At 37.4% G+C, this 22798-nt stretch overlaps 1 protein-coding gene across 1 annotated transcript in view; it reads right to left on the bottom strand.

Moving 5' to 3' along the window:
- The window catches only part of dars1 (aspartyl-tRNA synthetase 1), a 57603-nt gene continuing 34805 nt past the window's right edge, over positions 1-22798 (bottom strand). The window contains exons 10-18 of the mRNA XM_049484988.1: positions 15961-16072; positions 6995-7129; positions 5600-5747; positions 4553-4699; positions 4366-4408; positions 4192-4272; positions 3215-3326; positions 2994-3065; positions 1-531 (exon numbers count right to left, since the gene is read on the bottom strand). Of these exons, the coding sequence (XP_049340945.1) occupies positions 440-531; positions 2994-3065; positions 3215-3326; positions 4192-4272; positions 4366-4408; positions 4553-4699; positions 5600-5747; positions 6995-7129; positions 15961-16072 (942 nt within the window). The 3' untranslated portion in view covers positions 1-439. The remainder of the gene's footprint in view (positions 532-2993; positions 3066-3214; positions 3327-4191; positions 4273-4365; positions 4409-4552; positions 4700-5599; positions 5748-6994; positions 7130-15960; positions 16073-22798) is intronic.

Genomic DNA, 22798 nt, shown 5'->3' with positions numbered 1-22798 from the left:
TTTTATGTTTTTTTTTTTATTATTTATTTATTAATTAATTATATAACCATCTGCCAATTACTGTACGACTTAAAAACCCCTAATTACATGAATGTAATGTGTAGAACTGTGAGAATACGTCGGCTGGTCAGTCGGACTGTCGGTAGTGTCGAGTAGTAGTAAGTTGGTTCAGTAGAAAGAGACACAAAATAAACCATAGAATTAACCATAGAATTTACCGTAGAATAAAGGTAAGATTTCCCTTTCCTCCTCCTTCTGTAATCTGTACTGTTACTGAACACCTCTTCCCTTCATCAGATTATTAAACATGGAGGACTAACACTCTGCACTAAGCCGCTCTCAGCGTACCTCGAGTATGAAACATTAAAAAGTGACTGGATTCGCTGTGGGTTAATTGTGGTGGCACTTGAGTTCCAGGGGTCAGCAGGGCCGAGACCTTTCAGGGGGTCAAGCGCTTGGGGTCACGGGGGAACATGGAGGTCTGGCGCACGTTGTGGAGGCCGAGGTACAGCATGGTCACTCTCTCCAGACCTGCAGGAAGAGAGAAAATCAGTAAAAAAGAAAAAAATATATTATATTTCAATATATATTTAAGTATTGGGACAGTAATGCTCATTCATAATTTCTTCTAAAGCCAAGGACATTAAAAGGGCACTAAACCCCCTGATTCTTGCTGAATCCACCCTCAGCTCAATTTTGAAAAAGGCAGGCTTAAAAAATTAAAAAATATATAAAAAAGAAAACTGGGTGATGTATGGGTTTAGGGGAGGGGTAGGAGGAATATCTGATTGGGCTGAGCAGTGTGCCTCTGATAGCAGTAAGATAGTATATTATTGATTATTGACTAATCTGCATATTGTGATGTGTCTGCACACGGACACATCATGCTCGTCTAAAGCACAGTTGAACCAGAGAGGGCGCTGCAGAGGCAGAAATTAACAAAAAAAAAATTAAAAGTTTTTTTTAGTTTTTAAAAGTTAAGAAAGGTTTATTTTATTTTTTTTAAGCAGGACTGGCTAGTACCGGTTCATACGGTATACCGTACAGGGATTTTGAATCAGTATGCATTTTTAACATTGAACTTGAACTATTTCTTAAAAGAGTTAGTTTTGTAAAAGAAGCCGTGGTAAAGTTTTTGGTGTATCTCTTTTTAAGGTTTATTCTTTAATCAGTCTGATTTCTTCATATATTGTGTCATTTTGTGGGACAAAATAAACCCAATAGTAATCAGCCCTAATTTACAGTAATCAGTAAAGATTACAAACAGTACAGTAAGTCACAGACCTATATAAAAGCGTAGTTATGCAAAACAATATAAATAATAAAAATAAAAAAAATACGGTCATATACATTTTTGGTCATACCACTCAGCACTACTTTAAACAAACACATTTCAGATATTAATGAAAAAATATAATAACCTGAACCCATTCATAGCTCTTGAGATTCTGACAAGAATGAAACCGAAACTTCATGTGAAGCACTGCTGTTTTGTGCATGTGCATCATCAGTTTTAAAGTGTAAAGCATTCAGACAGATGTCGTAAATGGGTCATAATAAAAAACCTTGTGTAAACAGCCTACCATAAATAACAGATTTGGTGAAAAAATCCGATTTTGGAACTTTTTTTTACCTGTTGTGCAAACATATGAAGCCTATTATTGAGAATAAGACAAATATAAGAAGGTTTTTTTTGTATTGTTGTAAAAAGTAAAATAAAATATTACAATACGAACAAGAATAAGACGCAGAAGAAGAAATTCTACATCTGTAAGGTATAAATCTGGAATGATCTGTAACTGTTCTGTTCACAGAAATGATTGTGTGGGCTTTATAATCCGTTACAGGCGGGTCAGATCAGGTCAGAGGGTCAGCAGCATTTATAAAACAATAAAACAAACACACAGCGTTTCTATACATGCAGAACAAAGCAGGCCGAGCTCAACCAGACTGGCTAAACAGCAGCTTTACAAACAACAGCTTCTGACTGAACTACAAAAAAAAATATCAGCTGAGGCTCTAATAAACTCACAACAGCACATCTAAACAAGATCAAATCAAGAAAATATCAATTTTAATACAAAATATTAATAAAACTATAGTTAAACTATACAAATTAACATTTACAGCATTTAGCTGACACTTTTTTTATCCAAAGTAACTTACAAGGTTAGTTCTATTACAGAAGTGGACCAATCTAGTGTTAGGAGTCTAGCCCAAGGACTCTTATTGGTGTAGAGCAGCATTCAGTCTCCTAGACCTGGAATTGAACCCCAGTCTCCCACATTATGTGGTACAGCTCACTAGCAGGTAGTGGTGGTGTTATCCACAGCGGCACACCAACCATCAAACTCTAGGTAGGGCTGGAAAAATAATGCAAAACCAATATACATCCTGATAAATAAATGTTTTTGTAAAGGTGATATGATTTTTCCCATATTTCAATATACACTAGTCACAGCATCTATTAGTAACTGACTTTTATTAAAGGGTAGTTTTTCTGTAGCTTTTATTTTGTTAATGCCGATATCTGATTTGTATTGTATCGACCAGAATTAAATTATAAAATTTGACCATATTATGTAGCTGTACTTTTAAAATAATTACATTATCAAACTCCTGTACACTATATGGAGTACTCAATTAAAGTACTGACTTGTTTACGGATATTACTATAGTTACTATATCAGATTTTGCATTGATATGAAAGGGATTTCAAGAAAACTAATGCTTTAATTGTACATACACTCCTACCTAATTTAACTAAATTCATCTAAAGCAGTTACAAATGTTTTTTGTATTATTATGGCTTTGCTTTTCTCTAAAATACCCTACTTTTAAAGATTGATCTTGGGTTTATATAAATATATAATAGATTTTTAATAAAAAATTAAATTTTGAACCAGGAAAAAAAAACTAGAAAAAAAATGTGTGCAGTACACAACTCTGTGACATTATAAAGCGAAACACAAAAATAGAAATATGAGTGTTACCAATTCCTCCACCAGCATGAGGAGGAGCGCCGTAGCGGAAGGAGTCGATATACGCCTTGATCTTCTCCAAATCTACAACACACACACACACACACACACACACTATTAAAATACATCATTATGCAATATATTATAATATAACAATTTAACATTACTACAGAAGTATTGTACTTATACAGCAGTATATAACACCTATAAAGTGGTATTGCTGGTGTGGGTACCTATGCCGTGATGTGTTGCTCTCTCAGTGAGCAGCTGGGCGTCGTGGACTCTCTGAGCTCCGGACAGGATCTCCTCTCCTCTCATAAACATGTCGTACGAGTTGGAGTATTTCTGATAGCAGAAAAAAGAGGAAAAAAAGAAAATGTGTCAAACTGCACCACTGACTGTTTTTTTTTACATATATTTAAGTATTTTGTATACAGGTGCATCTCCAAAAAATAGAATATCATTGAAAAGTAACATTATTTCAGTGATTCAGTTCAAAATGTGAAACTCTACATATATTATATAGATGTATTGAACACACAGAGTGATCTATTTAAAGAGTTTATTTCTTGTATTGTTGATGATTATGGCTTACAGCCAATAAAAACACAAAAATCAGTTTCATTAGAATATTATACAAGACTAATTGGTACTTTCGGCAGTGTTGGCAGTGTGCCAAATCCTGCTGGAAAATGAAATCTGCAGAAGGGCAGCATGAAGTGCTGTAAGATTTTGCGGGAAAACAAAACTGCACTGACTTTGGACTTGATAATAAAACACAGTGGATCAACACCAGCAGATGACAGACATGTCTCTCCAAACAAACCATCACTGATTGGTGGAGACTTCACACTAGACCTCGAGCAGCTTGGACTGTGTGTCTCTCCACTCTTCCTCCAGACTCTGCTCCCTTGATTTCCTTTAAATGAAATGTAAAATTTACTGATGATCAGTGATGGTTTGGAGAGACATGTCTGTCATCTGCTGGTGTTGATCCACTGTGTTTTATTATCAAGTCTAAAGTCAGTGCAGTTTTGTTTTCCCACAAAATCTTATAGATGGAGATGTGGATTTCATTTTCCAGCAGGACTTGGCACACTGCTGACACAGGCAAAAGTACACATTGGTTTCACACATTTTCATAAACATAAATGTATCATTACAGGCATTACAGTGCTGTGTATCTGAGAATGAAGAGTCTGAGGCTTACTGGGTTGCTGGGGTCCGGCATGGTGTAGAAGGGTCTCACTGCCAGCGGGTATTTATCCAGCACATAGAAGTCAGTGTCGTACTACGGAACAGCAGAGACATTTAATCAACATACTGTAAACACAGAGTGTAAAGAGAATTTTATAAATAAGTTTAATTAATATAATATATTTACCTTTTCCTTCACCAGACGACCGAGCAGTTTTTCATTAGGTGTGCTGAAAATAAATGAATAAATAAATGTAAAGGTTAAATACACACAAGATTCAGTTTATACTGTTCTACCGTAAACGTTATCTGTTTCCCCTAGAGACAGACTGAGAGAAAGGAAAGGTAAATTGTATGTGCACTGCGTTCTGTACCTCAAGTCCTCCTCGTCCCCCATCTCCACCCCAGCTGCTCGCAGCATGGCCACGCCCTCGCGGTACTCCAGCCTCAGTGTCGGCTCCAGGAACTTGAATGGCTCGCTGGGGTACTGCTTACCCACCGTCAGGATCTCCGTCTGGAAACTGTCACACATTACATTACATTACATTAAATTCACATATGGAATTACCGTAAAGCGCACCGAATTATAAGGCACATTAAGCGACACTAGTAAGGAACAGGGGTGTCGCCATGTTTTCCGAGCCCTGAATGTAAATCTACACAGATTTCTCTCCTGAAAACTGTTTATTTGGGTGATTAAAGTACTTCCGTTTATTTACAGTAAGATTAGATTTCCAATATTTTAGCACAGTTAGCAGTGGCGCTAGCGCTACACTGAGGAACCCTAAGTGTTCTGGTAAGCCAGGGTGATATTAGCTAGCAGTTCGTCCCACGTAGCTTGTTTTAAAAGATGATAAACACAGACTACAGACCGATATACTCACCTCTTAATGGTGAAAGACCTAGCGCAGCGGTTAGCAGCTAATGCTAACACTGCTCCAGCCTCTGTGCTGGAGAAACTTCACTGAAACTCCTGTAAAACGCTGTACTTCAGCAGAGTGGCTTTACTGCTCCTTAATACATCACTGATTCATAATTTATCTTCAGGAGTTTATTAAAGATAGTGAGAGATTCTCCTGATCTGGTAGTAGAAGGTAGTTAGTTAGAGGTGTTAGGAGAGTAAGTGCTCTTTGAAGAGCTCTGTCTTCAGGAGTTTATTATTAAAGATAGTGAGGGATTCTCCTGATCTGGTAGTAGAAGGTAGTTAGTTAGAGGTGTTAGGAGAGTAAGTGCTCTTTGAAGAGCTCAGTCTTCAGGAGTTTATTAAAGATAGTGAGAGATTCTCCTGATCTGGTAGTAGAAGGTAGTTAGTTAGAGGTGTTAGGAGAGTAAGAGCTCTTTGAAGAGCTCTGTCTTCAGGAGTTTATTAAAGTGAGGGATGCTCCTTTAAGTGTGAATATTAGTGTAAGTGTGTGTCTCACTTGTCTCTGAGCCCCTTGAAGATCTGCACCATGGTGTCGGTGATGGAGTCGATGACCTCGTGGTAGTGGTAGTTGAAGGCCATCTCTATATCCAACCCCACAAACTCCGTCAGGTGGCGATGGGTGTTTGAGTCCTCAGCCCTGAACACTGAGCGAGAGAGAGAGAGAATGTAGAATGTAAATGTAGAATTGGTTCTTTTCTATTGTCTATCTGTGAAACAGTTTACTTTTCTTTTACTTTACTGTTAAAACTGTAAAACGTATTACTCATGCCAGTAAAGCACCTTGAATTGAATTGATTAGAATCAAGAGAGAATTAATTCTTTACAATGGTAACTAATGCCTAATTAACCTTAGTGAACTGTATGTATGCATTAATGTTAACTAATCAATTGTTTGTTTTTTTTATTAATTAATTAGTTAATGCTTTGGCAACACTAATTTACTATGGACAGACCAAATTTAATACATAGATAAATAGAACTGAACTGAATTTTATTGAATGAGAAAGAGAGAGAGAGAGAGAGAAAGAGAGAGAGACAAAGAACAAGAGAAATAGAGATTAAGAGAGGGAAGGAGAGAGAGAGATGTACTGTGATGTCAGGATCTGGTCTGACCACTAGAGGGCATCATTGACCCGTCGTTCTCTGCTGAGACTGCCGTGTGCCCACATACAACCCAAAACAATAAGTTATAGTTATGGAGAAAATGACCCTAAGCTTACCGCGGATTTCATTTTCCAGCAGGACTTGGCACACTGCCCACACTGCTAAAAGTACCAGTTGGTCTTATATAATATTCTAATTTTGGGTTTTTATTGGCTGTAAGCCATAATCATCAAAACTCTGTGTGTAAAACATCTATATTTGTTTCTATTTCTATTTTTTGAGATGCACCTGTATATAAATATTTAAATATAAGTCAGTCAGTGGTGCAGTTTGACTTGTTTTATTTTATTGCTTCAGCCAGAAAATAGATAATAAAATAGAATAGATAATCAAAATAGATAATAAAATAAAAGAAATAAATGCTTAAAAAAAGATCACTTTGTGTGGTTTTCAATGTAATTCTTTTTTTCTTAGATGCACCTATACCTATAAATAGTAAAACAGAGATACTGATACTATATGTCAGTGCTATATAAATATATGAGATCAGCTGGTTTGTAACATCATGCGAGAGTATGGGAGTATTTCATATTTATAGGTATATCATGGTCTTTGGTCTTTATATGCTTTTAAATCAGTTTATTGCAGTTACTGCAGTATATTTTAAATTGGAATAGGTTCAAATACGAATTAATAAACCAAAGTTATGAACTGAAATTCATGTTATTAGCTGTGTGTGTGTGTGTGTGTGTGTGTGTGTGTGTGTCTGTGTGTGTGTGAGGTGTACCTGGTCCGACGCAGAACACCTTGTCGAAGTCAGCACAGATACACATCTGCTTATAGAGCTGTGGGGACTGGGCCAGGTAAGCACTGGTTTTGAAGTACGACACCGTGAAGACATTGGCTCCTCCCTCACTGGCAGCTAATAAATAAAAAAAAGACAAAATTTTAAACAAAATATAAAAATAAATACAATTTAAATAAATGTAACACATATTATCCATGGTAAGCCTGAATAAATTGAATTTATTAACATAATCTGAGGTAATTTGTTAAATTATTTCATTATAATGGCTAAATTGTAACTTAATTTGACTGATGCTATTGTGTTACATCTGTAGCTTTGTTAAATATTATGCTACAGATTGAATAATAAAGAATAAAGCAATCACATAAAGAGTTTAAGCAGTTTAGAAAGTGATGCTTGTTCTTACAGCCTACAACACTGAGGGTTGTCGGTTCACAATCACTGTAAATCTGTTCCTAATTCGTCTCACATGCTGCACATTGATACCTGTATAAACGCCTCCTTCTTCACCAACAACAAAAACCTCATATTAGAGAGACGAGAGACTCGTATCTTTATACAGGGAAATGGATGAGTTAGCAGCTCATATGTGGAGCATCTTTTGCTGGAGTGGAGAAACAGGAAACAGCTGCTCTGAAGTTCATGCTCAGGTCCAGGAGGAGAAAAAAAAAGGACAGGTGGTTTGCTTTTGCTGTTTTTTTGCAGCTATAGCTACACAGATGCACCAAGAGATGTGTTGTGTACAAGAGTGAGGCACGTAGCGCTAACGCTAATGCTAATGTTAATGTTAATGCGTAAAAGCCTAAAAAAAAAGACACATGAATTCAGATTTGACTGTTCACACTCATTTCTCATGTTCGTGGATCGGATACGTATCCAGTTTAGGAACACATATGAAAGTGACTCAAATCTGATTTGAAAAGAAAAAGAAAAAAAAAAAAAGATTTGACACATTCACACAGCCATAAAAAAAATCAGATCTGATCCACACTGAGCAACAAATTAGATTTAAGTAATGTGAACATAGCCTAAGGTTGCTTTGGAGGGAATGACTAAACACTGATGGTAAGAGTCAGAAACTCAAAATAGCTGAAAACAGCAAAACAGACCTAATATATTTTTTGAGTTTAAACAAATGGTAGGGATAAGTTGTGAGTTGTATGTATGAGTTATCGTGACCGGCGGTATCTGGCTAGATCTGCCCTTAAGAACAGGCAAGTAATATATATATTTTTTTTAATATACAAAGGAAAGATGTATATTAAAATCAATAAAGAACATTCTTTTTTTTGTATTTTATTTTGATTATTTTCATTTATTTGGACTTTACTAAGTAATCTTTTGATCAAAATATGGTCAAATATCTAAATTCTCTTAACATTTACATTTACATTATTTCATTTTAAGCGTTTTAAAAAGGCCTGGTAGATTTATTTATTTATTTATTATAGAGCAACATATTTCAGCTATTAATGTAAAAATATAAACGTAAGACATATTTGAGGTTTTAGGTCTATGACAGTTATTCATTCATTAATTTGCTCCTTAGATAAAATAATCCAAGAAATCGTGCAGTTTAAAATACTTGAATGATGAATGAGATTAAATGTGATTAATCTAGATTAATTAATCACAGAGTGTGTAATTACTCATATATGTTTTAACCGTTTTAACAGAACTATTTATATATAAATATAACGTGCATTACACAGTCACACAGAAATATATATTCAACTGCAAGGCCTTGTAAAGTCCCCTTTATCACTTTAACCACAAAATTAGTCATTCTATAGGCAGGGCACAAGTGCTAACACACACACAAACACACATATATATATATACAGACACATATATACATGTGCACACACACCCACTCACTTGTGCACAGTGATTGGTAGATTTAAAAACAGGGCGTATATAAGCACGTGAGCGTGCATCTGCTTGAGGCCAGTGTACAACACTAGTGTAGCACCTCATCATTCACTACTGATTATTAATACAGTAACAGACCGGATATTATACTCATTTATTCACTATAATTCAGTATACGGTTTCTGTATGAATGTAATATAATGAGCTCTTTTAGCCTGAATGGTTGCTTAACATGATTGCAATGCATTGGTTAACAGTAGTGTGCAATAATCCTTGCACTGCTATAGTGGACTATTATATATATATATATATATATATATATATATATATATATATACATACATATATATATATATATCTGCAGAAATGTGAGGAGTGTATGCACTTTAATTAGATACCATTGAATATCATTGAAAAGTTACTTTATTTCAGTAATTCAGTTCAAAATGTGAAGTTCATATATTATATAGATGTATAAAACACACACAGTGATCTATTTAAAGCCTTTCATTCTTTTATTGTTGATAATTATGGCTTACAGCCAATGGAAACCCATAAATCAGAGCCTCAGAAAATTAGAATATTATACAGTATAAGACCAAGTGTGCCAAGTCCTGCTGGAAAATGAAATCTGCATCTCCATAAAACCATCACTGATTGGTGGAAACTTCACTCTAGACCTCGAGCAGTTTGGACTGTGTGTCTCTCCACTCTTCCTCCAGACTCTGCTCCCTTAATTTACAACTGAAATGTAAAATGTACTGATGATCAGTGATGGTTTGTTTGGAGAGACATGTCTGTCATCTGCTGGTGTTGATCCACTGTGTTTTATTATCAAGTCTAAAGTCAGTGCAGTTTTGTTTTCTCGCAAAATCTTACAGCACTTCATATCTTACAGCTTCATATCTTACAGTTTCTGACAACTTTTATGGAGATGTGGATTTCGTTTTCCAGCAGGATTTGGCACACTGCCCACACTGCCAAAAGTACCAATTGATATTATATAATATCATAATATTCTGAGACAAGAAAGGTTATCAATGGCTGTAAGCCATAATCAACAATGTCATGCTTTCCTCTGCTACTGACAACTTTTCTGGAGATGTGGATTTCATTTTCCAGCAGGATTTTTTGTTTTGGGTTTTCATTGGCTGTTAGCCATGATCATCAACAATGAAAGGCAAAAATAAATGCTTATATATAGACAATACATCTATATAATATATGAGTTTCACATTTTGAATTGAATAACTGAAATAAATTAACTTTTCAATGATATTCAAATTTTTTGAGATGCACTAGTATATATACATATGTATTATAGTTATATCAGGGCTGTGGTGGTCACGGCTGATATGGGCTGATATTTCTTGATTTGCATGAGTGTGTACTACGAGTACAATTTGTTCTGCATGGCACCCTCCCACCCATACACACACACACACCCATACACACACACACGCCCATACACACACACACGCAATCACACTCACATGCGTGCAAGCATGGTCGATAGGGTGTGTGTGTGTGTGTGTGTGTGTATTCCGGATGTGGTTTCGGTGAGAGAACAGCGTGTTGTTCTGCAGATGGTACGCCCAAAAAAAGAGCGGCAAGTTCAAATATGAACACGCCACGGCGCCCGCGTCTGATTGGCCGGCCGGGCAGATGGGGAAGTGAGAGCGACCGTTTAGTTTTGTCTCCCAGCAGCGAGAAACCACAAACTACGCAAGCAGCACAGCCGAGGACACTACACACACACGCAACACAACACACCCCGTGATTGGCTGGGCTAAAAAAGGGGCGTATATATAGAGCTGTGTGTGAATGCGAGAGAGGGAACTACAGCGGCTAGAACATCACAGTCACGTCTCAACTGCGGTCCACCGTGGAAAAATCGGCCGAAACTGGCAGACGTGCAGCCGGTACTTCACTCAGACCTGCAGAGATAACTGTACCAGCCTGAGGGTACACACAAACTATACAACTACAGGCCTGGGAAATGTATTAATATTGTATATAAACCCCTTAAAATGATTGTAAATGTCCATATACAATCTACAGGTGTAGGTTAGGGGTGGGCGATATGGCTCTAAAATAATATCACGATATTTCAGGGTATTTTTGTGATAACGATATACTTGGCGATATAAGAAAAATAAAATAATTCATTCATTTCAGGAATATAGTATAATAGTATAACAGAATAATCATAATGTGGCAAAATAAATAATATAGCATAAAATAATATAATGCAGAAAAAAAATTTGCAGTATATTTAGTGCATGGATATAAACTGCAAACTAAAACAATTATACAATAAATACACCTAAAGCTTCACTGTAAATAATAGTATACTTTTAAGACAAACCATCTCTATTATCATGATATAGATTTATAATATCATGATATTTCTGTGTCACGATATACTGTATACGATATAATATTGCCCACCCCTAGTGTAGGTGATACAGAAAAAAAAAACTTATTTCTGCAGTAAAATAACTTCTCTACATTCTTACTATATTTAAGGGCTTTAGAAGCTTTCTGTTTTCTCTCTACTCTACTTAATAATGATTCCAGATCAGTAAAAATCAATTAGGAATCAACCCAAATTCTGCAGGTTTGAAAATAAATACGTAAATACTAGACATAAAACATAACGAAACTAAAGGAGCAACTTGGAGGACATGCAGAATGAACTTGTGTTTGATTTGTGGTCAAAATTTTATGATTTTATTCATTATATTTTGACATGTACTTATTATATTTTCTATTACAATTACAATTATGCTTTTCAGTAACGTTCCTTATCAAACATAAAAGCTTTTTATGTAATGCTTCAATAGAAATCCTTAAGATTTCATGGTGCAATGTCAGGCAGACAATTGACAAAAATCCTGGCCTGTTAAGGGGTTAACCGATTAAATAAATATGCAAATATCGACCCAATAAAACACTACAATAAACAAAATTACTATTTTGAGTATACAGTGGTGCTTGAAAGTCTGTATACACCTTAGAATTACCTATATTTCTAAATAAATATGACCTAAACCTAATTTTTTTTTTAATGTAGTTGAAAAAAGTCCTAACCCAGTTAAATAAATGAGACTAAAATACTATACTTGTTATTTATTTATTTAGGAAAACGATCCAAATAAACATATTTGTGAGTGGCAAAAGTATGTGAAACTCTAGGATTAGCAGTTCATTTGAAGGTCACGTTAGAGTGTAATTACGTTTTTAATAAATGGGATGATACTATTTTGGTTTAAATTTAAAGTTTTAAGTTTGGAGAAAGGTGTAAGTGAAACATGGTGGTGGTAGTATCATGGTTTGGGCCTTGTTTTGCTGCATCTGGGTCAGCACTGCTTGCATTAATTTATGGAGCAATGAATTCCGAATTATATTAATGAATTCTAAAGGAAAATTTCAGGATTTCTGTCCATGAACTGAATCTCAAGAGAGTGTGGGTGGGTCATGCAGCAGGACAATGACCCTAAGCACACAAGCTGTTCTACCAAAGCTTAGCAAGTGAATCTAGCAGAAAACGCCCACAGGACACATTTAGCTCTTTCAGTTCTTTATCTTCTAGGGGAGATGACATGAGAAAACATGTCAGTGTGCGTGTTAAAAAAAAAAAAAAAAAAATAATAATAATAATTAAATATTTTTTAAATATACACTACCGTTCAAAAGTTTGGGGTCACTCAAACAATTTTGTGTTTTCCATGAAAGGTCACACTTATTCACCACCATACGTTGTGAAATGAATAGAAAATAGAGTCAAGACATTGACAAGGTTAGAAATAATGATTTGTATTTGAAATAACATTGTTTTTACATCAAACTTTGCTTTCATCAAAGAATCCTCCATTTGCAGCAATTACAGCATTGCACACCTTTGGCATTCTAGCTGTTAATTTGTTGAGGTAAGCTGGAGAAATTGCACCCCACGCTTCTAGAAGCAGCTCCCACAAGTTGGATTGGTTGGATGGGCACTTCTGGCGTACCATACGGTCAAGCTGCTCCCACAACAGCTCAATGGGGTTCAGATCTGGTGACTGCGCTGGCCACTCCATTACCAATAGAATACCAGCTGCCTGCTTCTGCTGTAAATAGTTCTTGCACAATTTGGAGGTGTGTTTAGGGTCATTGTCCTGTTGTAGGACGAAATTGGCTCCGATCAGGCGCTGTCCATTGGGTATGGCATGGCGTTGCAAAATGGAGTGATAGCCTTCCTTATTCAGAATCCCTTTTACCCTGTACAAATCTCCCAGCTTACCAGCACCAAAGCAACCCCAGACCATCACATTACCTCCACCATGCTTAACAGATGGCGTCAGGCATTCTTCCAGCATCTTTTCATTTGTTCTGCGTCTCACAAACGTTCTTCTTTGTGATCCAAACACCTCAAACTTGGATTCATCCGTCCACAACACTTTTTTCCAGTCTTCCTCTGTCCAATGTCTGTGTTCTTTTGCCCATCTTAATCTTTTTCTTTTATTAGCCAGTCTCAGATATGGCTTTTTCTTTGCCACTCTGCCCTGAAGCCCAAAATCCCGCAGCCGTCTCTTCACTGTAGATGTTGACACTGGTGTTTTGCGGGTACTATTTAATGAAGATGCCAGTTGGAGACCTGTGAGGCGTCTGTTTCTCAAACTAGAGACTCTAATGTACTTATCTTCTTGCTTAGTTGTGCAACGCGGCCTCCCACTTCTTTTTCTACTCTGGTTAGAGCCTGTTTGTGCTGTCCTCTGAAGGGAGTAGTACACACCGTTGTAGGAAATCTTCAATTTCTTAGCAATTTCTCGCATGGAATAGCCTTCATTTCTAAGAACAAGAATAGACTGTCGAGTTTCAGTTCTCTTTTTCTGGCCATTTTGAGCGTTTAATTGACGCCACAAATGTGATGCTCCAGAAACTCAATCTGCTCAAAGGAAGGTCGGTTTTGTAGCTTCTGTACTGAGCTAGACTGTTTTCAGGTGTGTGAACATGATTGCACAAGGGTTTTCTAATCATCAATTAGCCTTCTGAGCCAATGAGCAAACACATTGTACCATTAGAACACTGGAGTGATAGTTGCTGGAAATGGGCCTCTATACACCTATGTAGATATTGCACCAAAACCAGACATTTGCAGCTAGAATAGTCATTTACCACATTAGCAATGTACAGAGTGTATTTGTTTAAAGTTAGGACTAGTTTAAAGTTATCTTCATTGAAAAGTACAGTGCTTTTCCTTCAAAAATAAGGACGTTTCAATGTGACCCCAAACTTTTGAACGGTAGTGTATATATCTATATATAGCAGGTCTGGACCCTGAGCTGTCCTGCTCTGTTCATGAACTCCAGCTGAGTCAAGATCACGCTGAGTATCAGGCCGGAGCAGTGTGTGTACAGAGAGATACAGAACACGTCCTTCTGATCAGAATAAACGACCTCTCTCCGCTTTTCCTGAGCCAATGTTTCTCTCTTTTTTTCTCTCTCTCTCTCTCTTTTTCTCTCTCTCTCTCTCTCTTTTTCTCTCTCTCTCTCTCTTTTTCTCTCTCTCTCTCTCTCTTTTTCTCTCTCTCTCTCTCTTTTTCTCTCTTTCTTTTTCTCTCTCTCTCTCTCTGTCTCTCTCTCTGTCTCTCTCTCTGTCTCTCTCTCTGTCTCTCTCTCTCTCTCTCTCTCTCTCTCTCTCTCTCTCTCTGCAGATGAAAAAGCATCTATCCTTGAAATTGTTTTCCCGGAACTGATAACCCGGCCTGCACTGAAGAGCTGGAAATCACAGGAGATGCTGTGTGTGTGTGTGTGTGTGTGTGTGTGTGTGTGTGTGTGTGTGTGTGTGTGTGTGTGTGTGTGTGTGTGTGTGGATAAGGGCACTCTTGTTTCTGTCAAGTGCTGATTAGTGCAGGACTAATTACTGTACTCATTCTTTTTTCTGTGGGAGGTTAACACACACACACACACACACAGACAGACACAGACAGACACACACAGTAAGGTACAAAGAGAGAGAGAGAGATTTAAAGAACAGGGGAGGGAGAGAGAGAGAGAGAGAGAGAGAGAGAGGGAGAGAGAGTGCAAGAGAAAAACAGAATGAGATGGGGAATGAGAGAGCATGTGAGAAAGACCAAAAGAAAAGTAGAACAAGATAGAAAGAGAGAGAGAGAGAGAGAGCCATTGTGTGAGCGAATGAGAGTGCGTAAAAGAGAAGAAAAAATATGGGGGAGATGGAAAAGAGTGAAAGAAATAATAAAGAGAGATACTGGATGAATGAGTGAGCAAGAGAGTGTGTGACAAAATGAGAGAGGGAGGGAGAGAGAGAGAGAGAGAGAAAGAGATTCAAAGAGTGGGGGACGAGAGTGCAAGAAACAAAAAGAATGAGGACGGGAGTGGGAGAACGTGAGAGATTGAGCACAAAAAAACAAAAGAAAAACAACAAGAGAAAGAGAGAGAGATGGAGTGAATAAGAGAGGAAAAGGAAGGAGAGACAGATAAAGAATGAAAGATAGAGAAATAATAAAGTCAGAGAAAGAGAATAAGGAGAGAGAGAAAAACAAGAAAGAGCAAGAGACAAAAGAGAGAGAGAATGAGAGAGAGAACGAGAGAGATAATGAGGGAGCAAGAGACAGGGTAAAGAGAGAGAAAGAAAGCAGGAAAAGGAGAGATAAGAGGAGAGAGAGAGAGAGAGAGAGAGAAATATAATGAATGAGAAAACAGGACAGAGAAAGAGAGAATAAGGAGGTAAGTAAAAGAGGGAGAGAGAGAAAGAAAATGCTGGAGCAAGAGACAGTAAGTGAAGAGAGAGAGAGAGAGAGAGAGAGAGAGAGCAAAAAGAAGAAAGAAAAAATTACAGAGAGAGCAAGAAAAAGAAATAATCAGCAGAGAGAGTGAGAGAGATGGAGAACAAGAAAGAAAGAAAGATAAACAGAAGAAATAAGGGGGGGTGGGGTAAAAAACAACAGAAGCGGGAGGATGATCAAGTTTGGGGAGAGAGAGAGAGAGAGAGAGAGAGAGAGAGAGAGGGCTTGTGAAGAGAGTGAAGCTCTGAAAGGTCATATGTTGCTGTGTGGGTTTAAAAGTCACCTGAGATGATTTTTGGGGTCTGAATCTCCACAAAGCCCTTGTTGATGAGCGTGTCTCTGAAGAGCTGGCACACTCCAGACTGCAGCCGGAAGATAGCCTGACTCGTCGTGGTCTGAAGGACGAGAGAAAGAGAGAAAAAAAAAAAAACAACAAAAGCAGTTAATGACTGAATATAAATCATTAAAACAATCCTCCCTAAAACGAAAGATAAGAGGGGCGGCAGCACTACATGTCTCTCGCCCGTACAGAGGTCAGAGTGGGTGTAGATGCACGGCGCTCTCTCGATGTCTCGCTCTCTCAGACAGATATATTACAGTTTTCTGAACAGATTCAGGACAGGAAAGTGAAACATTAAGGATAGAGCACTGAAAGTGAACCAACAAGCCATTAAAAGGTCATTCTCTGACTACTCTGGTGAAGAACTGTACTTTCAATGTCTTACCTTCTATATTTATATTAAAATCCATCTAAAAACTCTAAAACACCAGCAAATCCCACAAATCCCCAAAATAAAGCAAACCTTATAAATTCCCACGAGCCAATAAACCCTACAAAAACCAATAAACCAACTCTGAAAATGCTCCACAATTCAATAAACTTTAAAAAACAATGAATCATGAGCTACCAACCCATAAAAAACCCTTCAACTAATAAAAATTAACTTCAAACCCCAACATGATCCAGCAAAAATCAACAAATCCTTAACTAGCAAACCTGAAAACATAAAACAGCAAATCCTACAAATCCCCATAATCCAGCAAACCTCACAAATCAACAATCCAGAAAACCCTACAATTTGTTCACAATCCAGGTGTAGAACTGTACTTTCAATGTCTTTTCTTCTATCTTTATACCAACATCCATCTACCTATATCTTGAAAATAAAGCAAACCCTATGAATTCCCACAATCCAATAAACCCTACAAAACCCAATGAACCAACAAACTATACAAATCCCCAAAATCTTCTCCATACTCTGCAAAACCCTACACAATCCAATAAACCCTAATAAAAAACAACAAACCATGAGCTAGCAACCCCTAAAAACCCCCTTCAACCAATAAAAAAACTCCAACATGATCCAGCAAAATCAACAAATGCTTAACTAGCCAAACTTAAAAAACATAACCCAGGAAACTCTACAAATCCCAATAATCCAATAAACCATACTAATATTCAAAATCCAGCAAAAACTTAAAAACCCAACAATCCAGCAAACCCTAAATCCAGCAAACCCCACAAATCCCAACAATCCAGCAAACCCTAAATCCAGCAAACCCCACAAATCCCAACAATTCAGCAAACCCTAAATCCAGTAAACCCCACAAATCCCAACAATCCAGCAAACCCTAAATCCAGCAAACCCTACAAACCCCAACAATCCAGCAAACCCTAAATCCAACAAACCCTACAAATCCCAACAATCCAGCAAACCCTAAATCCAGCAAAAAAATCTATAAGTCTGTACTATCCAACAAACCATACAAAATTCAACAATCCAGCAAACCCTACAAATTCCCACAATCAAGTAAACCCTACAAATCCCAACAATCCAGAAAACTCTACTAATCCACACAATCCAGAAAACCCTACAAATTCCAACAATCCAGCAAACCCTACAAATCCGCACAATCCAGAAAACCCTACAAATTCTAACAATCCAAACTCTTAAATCCCCAAACTCTAGCAAATCCCAACAACCCAACAAACACTACAAATCCCCACAATCCAGAGAACCCTACTAGTCCCCAAAAATCCAGCAAACCCTACAAATTCCCACAATCCAAACCCTTAAAATCCCCAAACTCTAGCAAATCCCAACAACCCAACAAACACTACAAACCCCCCACAATCCAGCAAACCCCACAAACCCCCACAATCCAGCAAACCCTACAAATTTAACAATCCAAACCCTTAAAATTCCCAAGCTCTAGCAAATCCCAACAACCCAACAAGCACTACAAATTCCCACAATCCAGTAAACCCTATAAACTCACATTATCCAGAAAAGTACACGACTTCACTACTCTGCAACATAAGTAACCCCGTGGTTCAGTAAACCCTACAAACTCACATGATGCAGAACCCTACAAATCCTCCCAACCCCAAGATTTAATAAACCCTGTAAAACTAAACGAACCACACACCTTTTCAAAAATCCATTATGTTGCAAATCCTACAAACACAGTGAGCAAGCTTAAGAAGGGTTTATATCCAGCAAACCCTTCAAATCCCATTGATACGGCCAAGCCTACACATCCACAAACCCATCTAGTTAATACTAAACTCTAACTAGAAAATCCTACAACCCTAACAACCCCACACACTCTACAAAACCCCATAATCCTTCTCCCACACCCCTGCTAACCCTATGACCTGTTCCCCTCCTGCTCTCCTGCTCCATCAGTGCTGAACAGTACGTTTCAGAAGTGTCCGGCGTGTACAGGGACGGGAGTCTGCGTGAAGACAGTGCAAAATGAAAGCACCAAATTAACCTCAGCAGATCCTCCGCTTTAATTCCAACCCCATTAAAACCTCAATTACCTCTATAAATGGGTTTTTTAGCTGACATATTATATTACAGAGGCATAAAGAGACCAATTTAAACCCCTTGACTCCTCAATTTTAGACCCAGTTTTCTGAAGTAACTACATCTGCAATTCTGAGGCCCACATTCAATCATGAATTAAAGTCACAGCTCAGCATAAAACTATTTACATAATTTTCCTTCTTCACTCCGAATGCACTCAATCAGACGAGACAAGGGAGTCTGTTTGCTGTCTGATATTCCTTCTGCAGTTTGGTGAACAAAATGTGTGGAAATGTTCAACAATTTTCAGTCTCAAACAGACTTAAAAAAGCAGCCTGTTATAAAAAGTACTGTAGACTGGTCTTTGAGGGTCAATGTGGTTTAAAAGATGGCCATAAAGATAAAAATATAGCCAATACTGATAAGCTAGCTAGATAAGCCAGCTGACGAGCTTTGTTCTTGGCCAGCATAGTGTAGATTTCCATTTTTATGACAGTTGGACCAACTGGACTATCAGCACAACCAACTTTAAAAAGCTAGCTCACCAGCAGGACCAAGGTATTTAAACAGTATAATCAAGCTGGCCTATCAGCAAGACCAATTTGACCAGACTTGTTAAACAGTTTGGCAAGATGGTTTAAACAGGTGAGAAAATATGCTGGTCAACCACCACCTTGGTTATGCTGGTCAACAATCAAACTGGTCATGCTGGTTAATCAGCTTGGTCATGATGGTAATCAGCAAACTTGGTCATGCTGGACAAATACCTAACATGGTCAATGTCATGAACCAGCTTGGACATACTGGTCAACAACTACCATGGTCATGCTGGTCAACTACCTTGGCTCTGCTGGTCAATGACCACACTCTTCATGCTGAACAACCTCCACCTTGGTCAATCACGCTGCTCACCAACCAAACCACTTTGCTCATGCTATAGAACAACTGTCATGGTCATGCTGGTCAACTAGCTTGGCTATTCTAGTCAAGAACCACCTAGTTTGTGCTGGTCAACCACCAACTCAGTCATGCTGGTCAACTAACTTGTCTATGATGGCCTACAAAAATACTTTTCAATGTGGTCAATGAAGCAGGTCAAACTGGTCAAGGAAGCAGGTCAAACTGGTCAATAACTACCTTACTCATGCTAGTCAATAAGCCTGGTCCTTTGGGTCAACCAGCACGGTTTTTCCAGTCATGTTGGCCAACCACATTGGTAATGCAGTCATGTTGGTCAACAACTACCTTGCTTATGCTGGTTCACTATGGTTGTCGAGAACCACCAAGTTCATGCTGGTTAACTACCTTGATTATACTCCTTGGTCATGCTGTTCAAAGACCAACTTAGTCATGCTGGGCTGGTCAACAACCACATTGACCAAGGCGGTGGTTTTCCAGTATGAACAATGTAGTCAACAAAGCTGATCATACTAATCAACAATTACCTTGTTTATGCTGGTAGCCAACTTACTTGGAAGCCTAATCATGCTGGTCAACAACCATCTTGGTTATGGTGGTAAACTAGCTTGGCTATACTAGTCAAGAACCATCTAGACCTAGCTTGTGTTGGTAAACTACATTGGTCATGCTGGTCAACGACCAACTCAGTCATGCTGGTCAACCAGCATGGCTATACTACTCAAGAACCCCCTAGTTTGTGCTGGTCAACCACCAAATCAGTCATGCTGGTCAACAAGCTTGGCTATACTAGTCAAGTATCACCTTTTTTGTGCTGGTAAACCATGTTGGTCATGCTGGTCAACCAACCAAACCAAGGCTGATTTATTGTTTCCAGCGTGGAACAGTGAGTCATAGTGAGTCAGAAACCACAGCAGCAGGTTACAGTTCGACAGTTCCAGACGAGTGAACTCCTCCACACGCTCTGAGCCTGGTGGTATGTACAGATCTCACCATCTCTCGCTCGCTGTGTTTCACGCTTTCAGCTCAGTTAGCAGTGCTGGAAAGTGCGTCACTGTCGTTTTTACAGGGGAACGTGTTAAAAACACTGAGAAAACTGGAGACCTGTGGTTTGCCGGCTCCCTGAGTCGCGCCCCCCCCCTGGACCCACGGCCCCAAAGATTTCAGCTTTCACTCACTGCGGCTTCTCCTCAGTGAGCAGCACACTGCAGGACGTACTGTACAATACCACCACATTTACATCTCCAGCACACACAATACACACACACACACACACACACCGCACACACACACTCGAGATCTGATTGTGTCTGTTCTCTAGGACTGTATTCAGCCTTCAAATTCACCAAAGTAGTGATGCACTGATGCGTAACAGTGTAAAGCCCTATTGGGACAAAAGTAGTTTCAGTTGAGGAGGTGAGTAATGTAATTACTAGTAATTAGGCTTGTCTTAATTACATTACTTTAAATTAAATAACTCAAAATCAATAGTCCATTATGTTTCCTATACTATGTTTCATTTACATATGAATAAACATCAATATTTTAGCCAGTAATTCAACAACCAATGGCTAAGACATTAGCCTAAAAGCATCATAAGCACTAGGCGTGGGCGATATGGCCCTAAAATGATATCATGATATTTCACGATAACGATATTCTTGGTGATATGACAAAACACTGAATAAAAAAAACTGAAACAAAATGAAAACTAAATTTTATTATTGTATAAAATATTATATATATATGATATGATATGATCACACCCCTAACTGAGATATTATAAAAAGAACAAAAAAAATACAAGAATTTGATCAGATTTGTACCAGACTTCGATGATCCAGAACATCATGATACTAATAATATTTTACTCTAAATATCTCTATATATCGAGGATTAAAGTAAAATAAATGATACTGGACAAATATAATCTAATAGTCTTGAGTAAATACATAATGGAAAATGATAAGTGTAATTTTTGAATCTGAAAAAACAGCAAGAAAAACAGCAAAAAAAAAAAAAAAAAAAGTAGTACTCTGATGTGTTATGATATGGTACACCCCTAATAAGCAGCACTCAATGCTGTTATTCTCTAGTATTAGCTAGTATTTATGCTTCTCTACCAGTATAATGTTCCCTGTGACACTGGCTGCACACCCACCCCCATGTTTAACAGTTGGAGGTGTTCTTCACATAACATTACGTAAGTTTTCACTGCACCCAAAAAAAGTATAATTTTGACGTTGTTTTTCCAAATTGCATCAGGCTTTAGATGTTTCTTTGAAAACCCCTGACTCTGAATTTTGCGGTGAGAACCCAGGAAATGTTTTATTCTTCTACAGACTCGTCTTCCATGAAAGTATTTCATGTAGGTGTAGCAGCAAACAACAGCCCAGAACAGTGTGCACCACCTTTACCAGATTCTACTGAATCTCCTGCAGTCAGACAGCAATACACTGAGCAATTCTCTTGGGAACGTTTTCTTACTATTTCTGAACTTAATTTCACCCCTTCATTTCTGTAAACTGACATTTCTTTTACAAGGTTCATTCGCTTTTTATTTTATTTATTTATTTATTCATTCAACAGGAACAATACACATTAATCAAATTAAATAGTTCAGTTTTTATATCAATGTAAATGTGCCAGAGTTAACTAAAAAGCTCAGTTTCATCTTTAGTCTCTAGACAGGTTGTTGTTTTATTAAAAAAAAATACATAATTTCCATGATTTTTTTCTTGACTTTTCCATCATGTTTTCAAGACAATTTTTATGACCATATGATCTTTAAAACATCAGTGCAGACAATAAAAGGACAATAAAAAATAAACTAAAACTACAATGATAAAAAAAAAATAATAAATAAATAAATATATATATACGTAGTTTTCACAATCTCATATGTATAAAGATTATTTTGATTTCAACAATTTAAAAAAAAAGCATTACCTGGTAATTTCTAATTCCTCAACATTTTTAATTTCTAATTGATCAACAGCAACAGCCATAATAAGGTTTTAATTAAAGTTTTAATAATGTAAAAAGAGACCTAAAATTATGTACAGATATTTGAGTTTTAAAATAATTCTGTAGAAGTTGAAAAAGTATCAGCTCAAGCTTTTTACTCTTTAAAAGTAAAACTGTTTAAAAAAGTACTGGATTCAAAACTACTTAAAGTAAAAGTAATGTAAGGAGAAAAAATAAAGCTATTAAGAACAAATAGTCCTATAGTGCACGAACATCTCCTCCCAAAAACACATTTTTCTAAAAGCCATAAAGACTATAATGTTAAAATATTAAAATGTTAATGTTGATAAATATACTTTGGGATTTTGCACTAGGCTGTTCCCTAGTGTTTCAGCTACATATATGCCCCATTGTAAATGAATG

This window comes from Astyanax mexicanus, chromosome 11 (genome assembly GCF_023375975.1).
Source record: "Astyanax mexicanus isolate ESR-SI-001 chromosome 11, AstMex3_surface, whole genome shotgun sequence".
In the NCBI taxonomy this organism is placed as follows: domain Eukaryota; kingdom Metazoa; phylum Chordata; class Actinopteri; order Characiformes; family Acestrorhamphidae; genus Astyanax; species Astyanax mexicanus.
The sequence above is the reverse complement of the archived record's forward strand: the minus strand, read 5'-3'. Positions and strand labels throughout refer to the sequence as shown.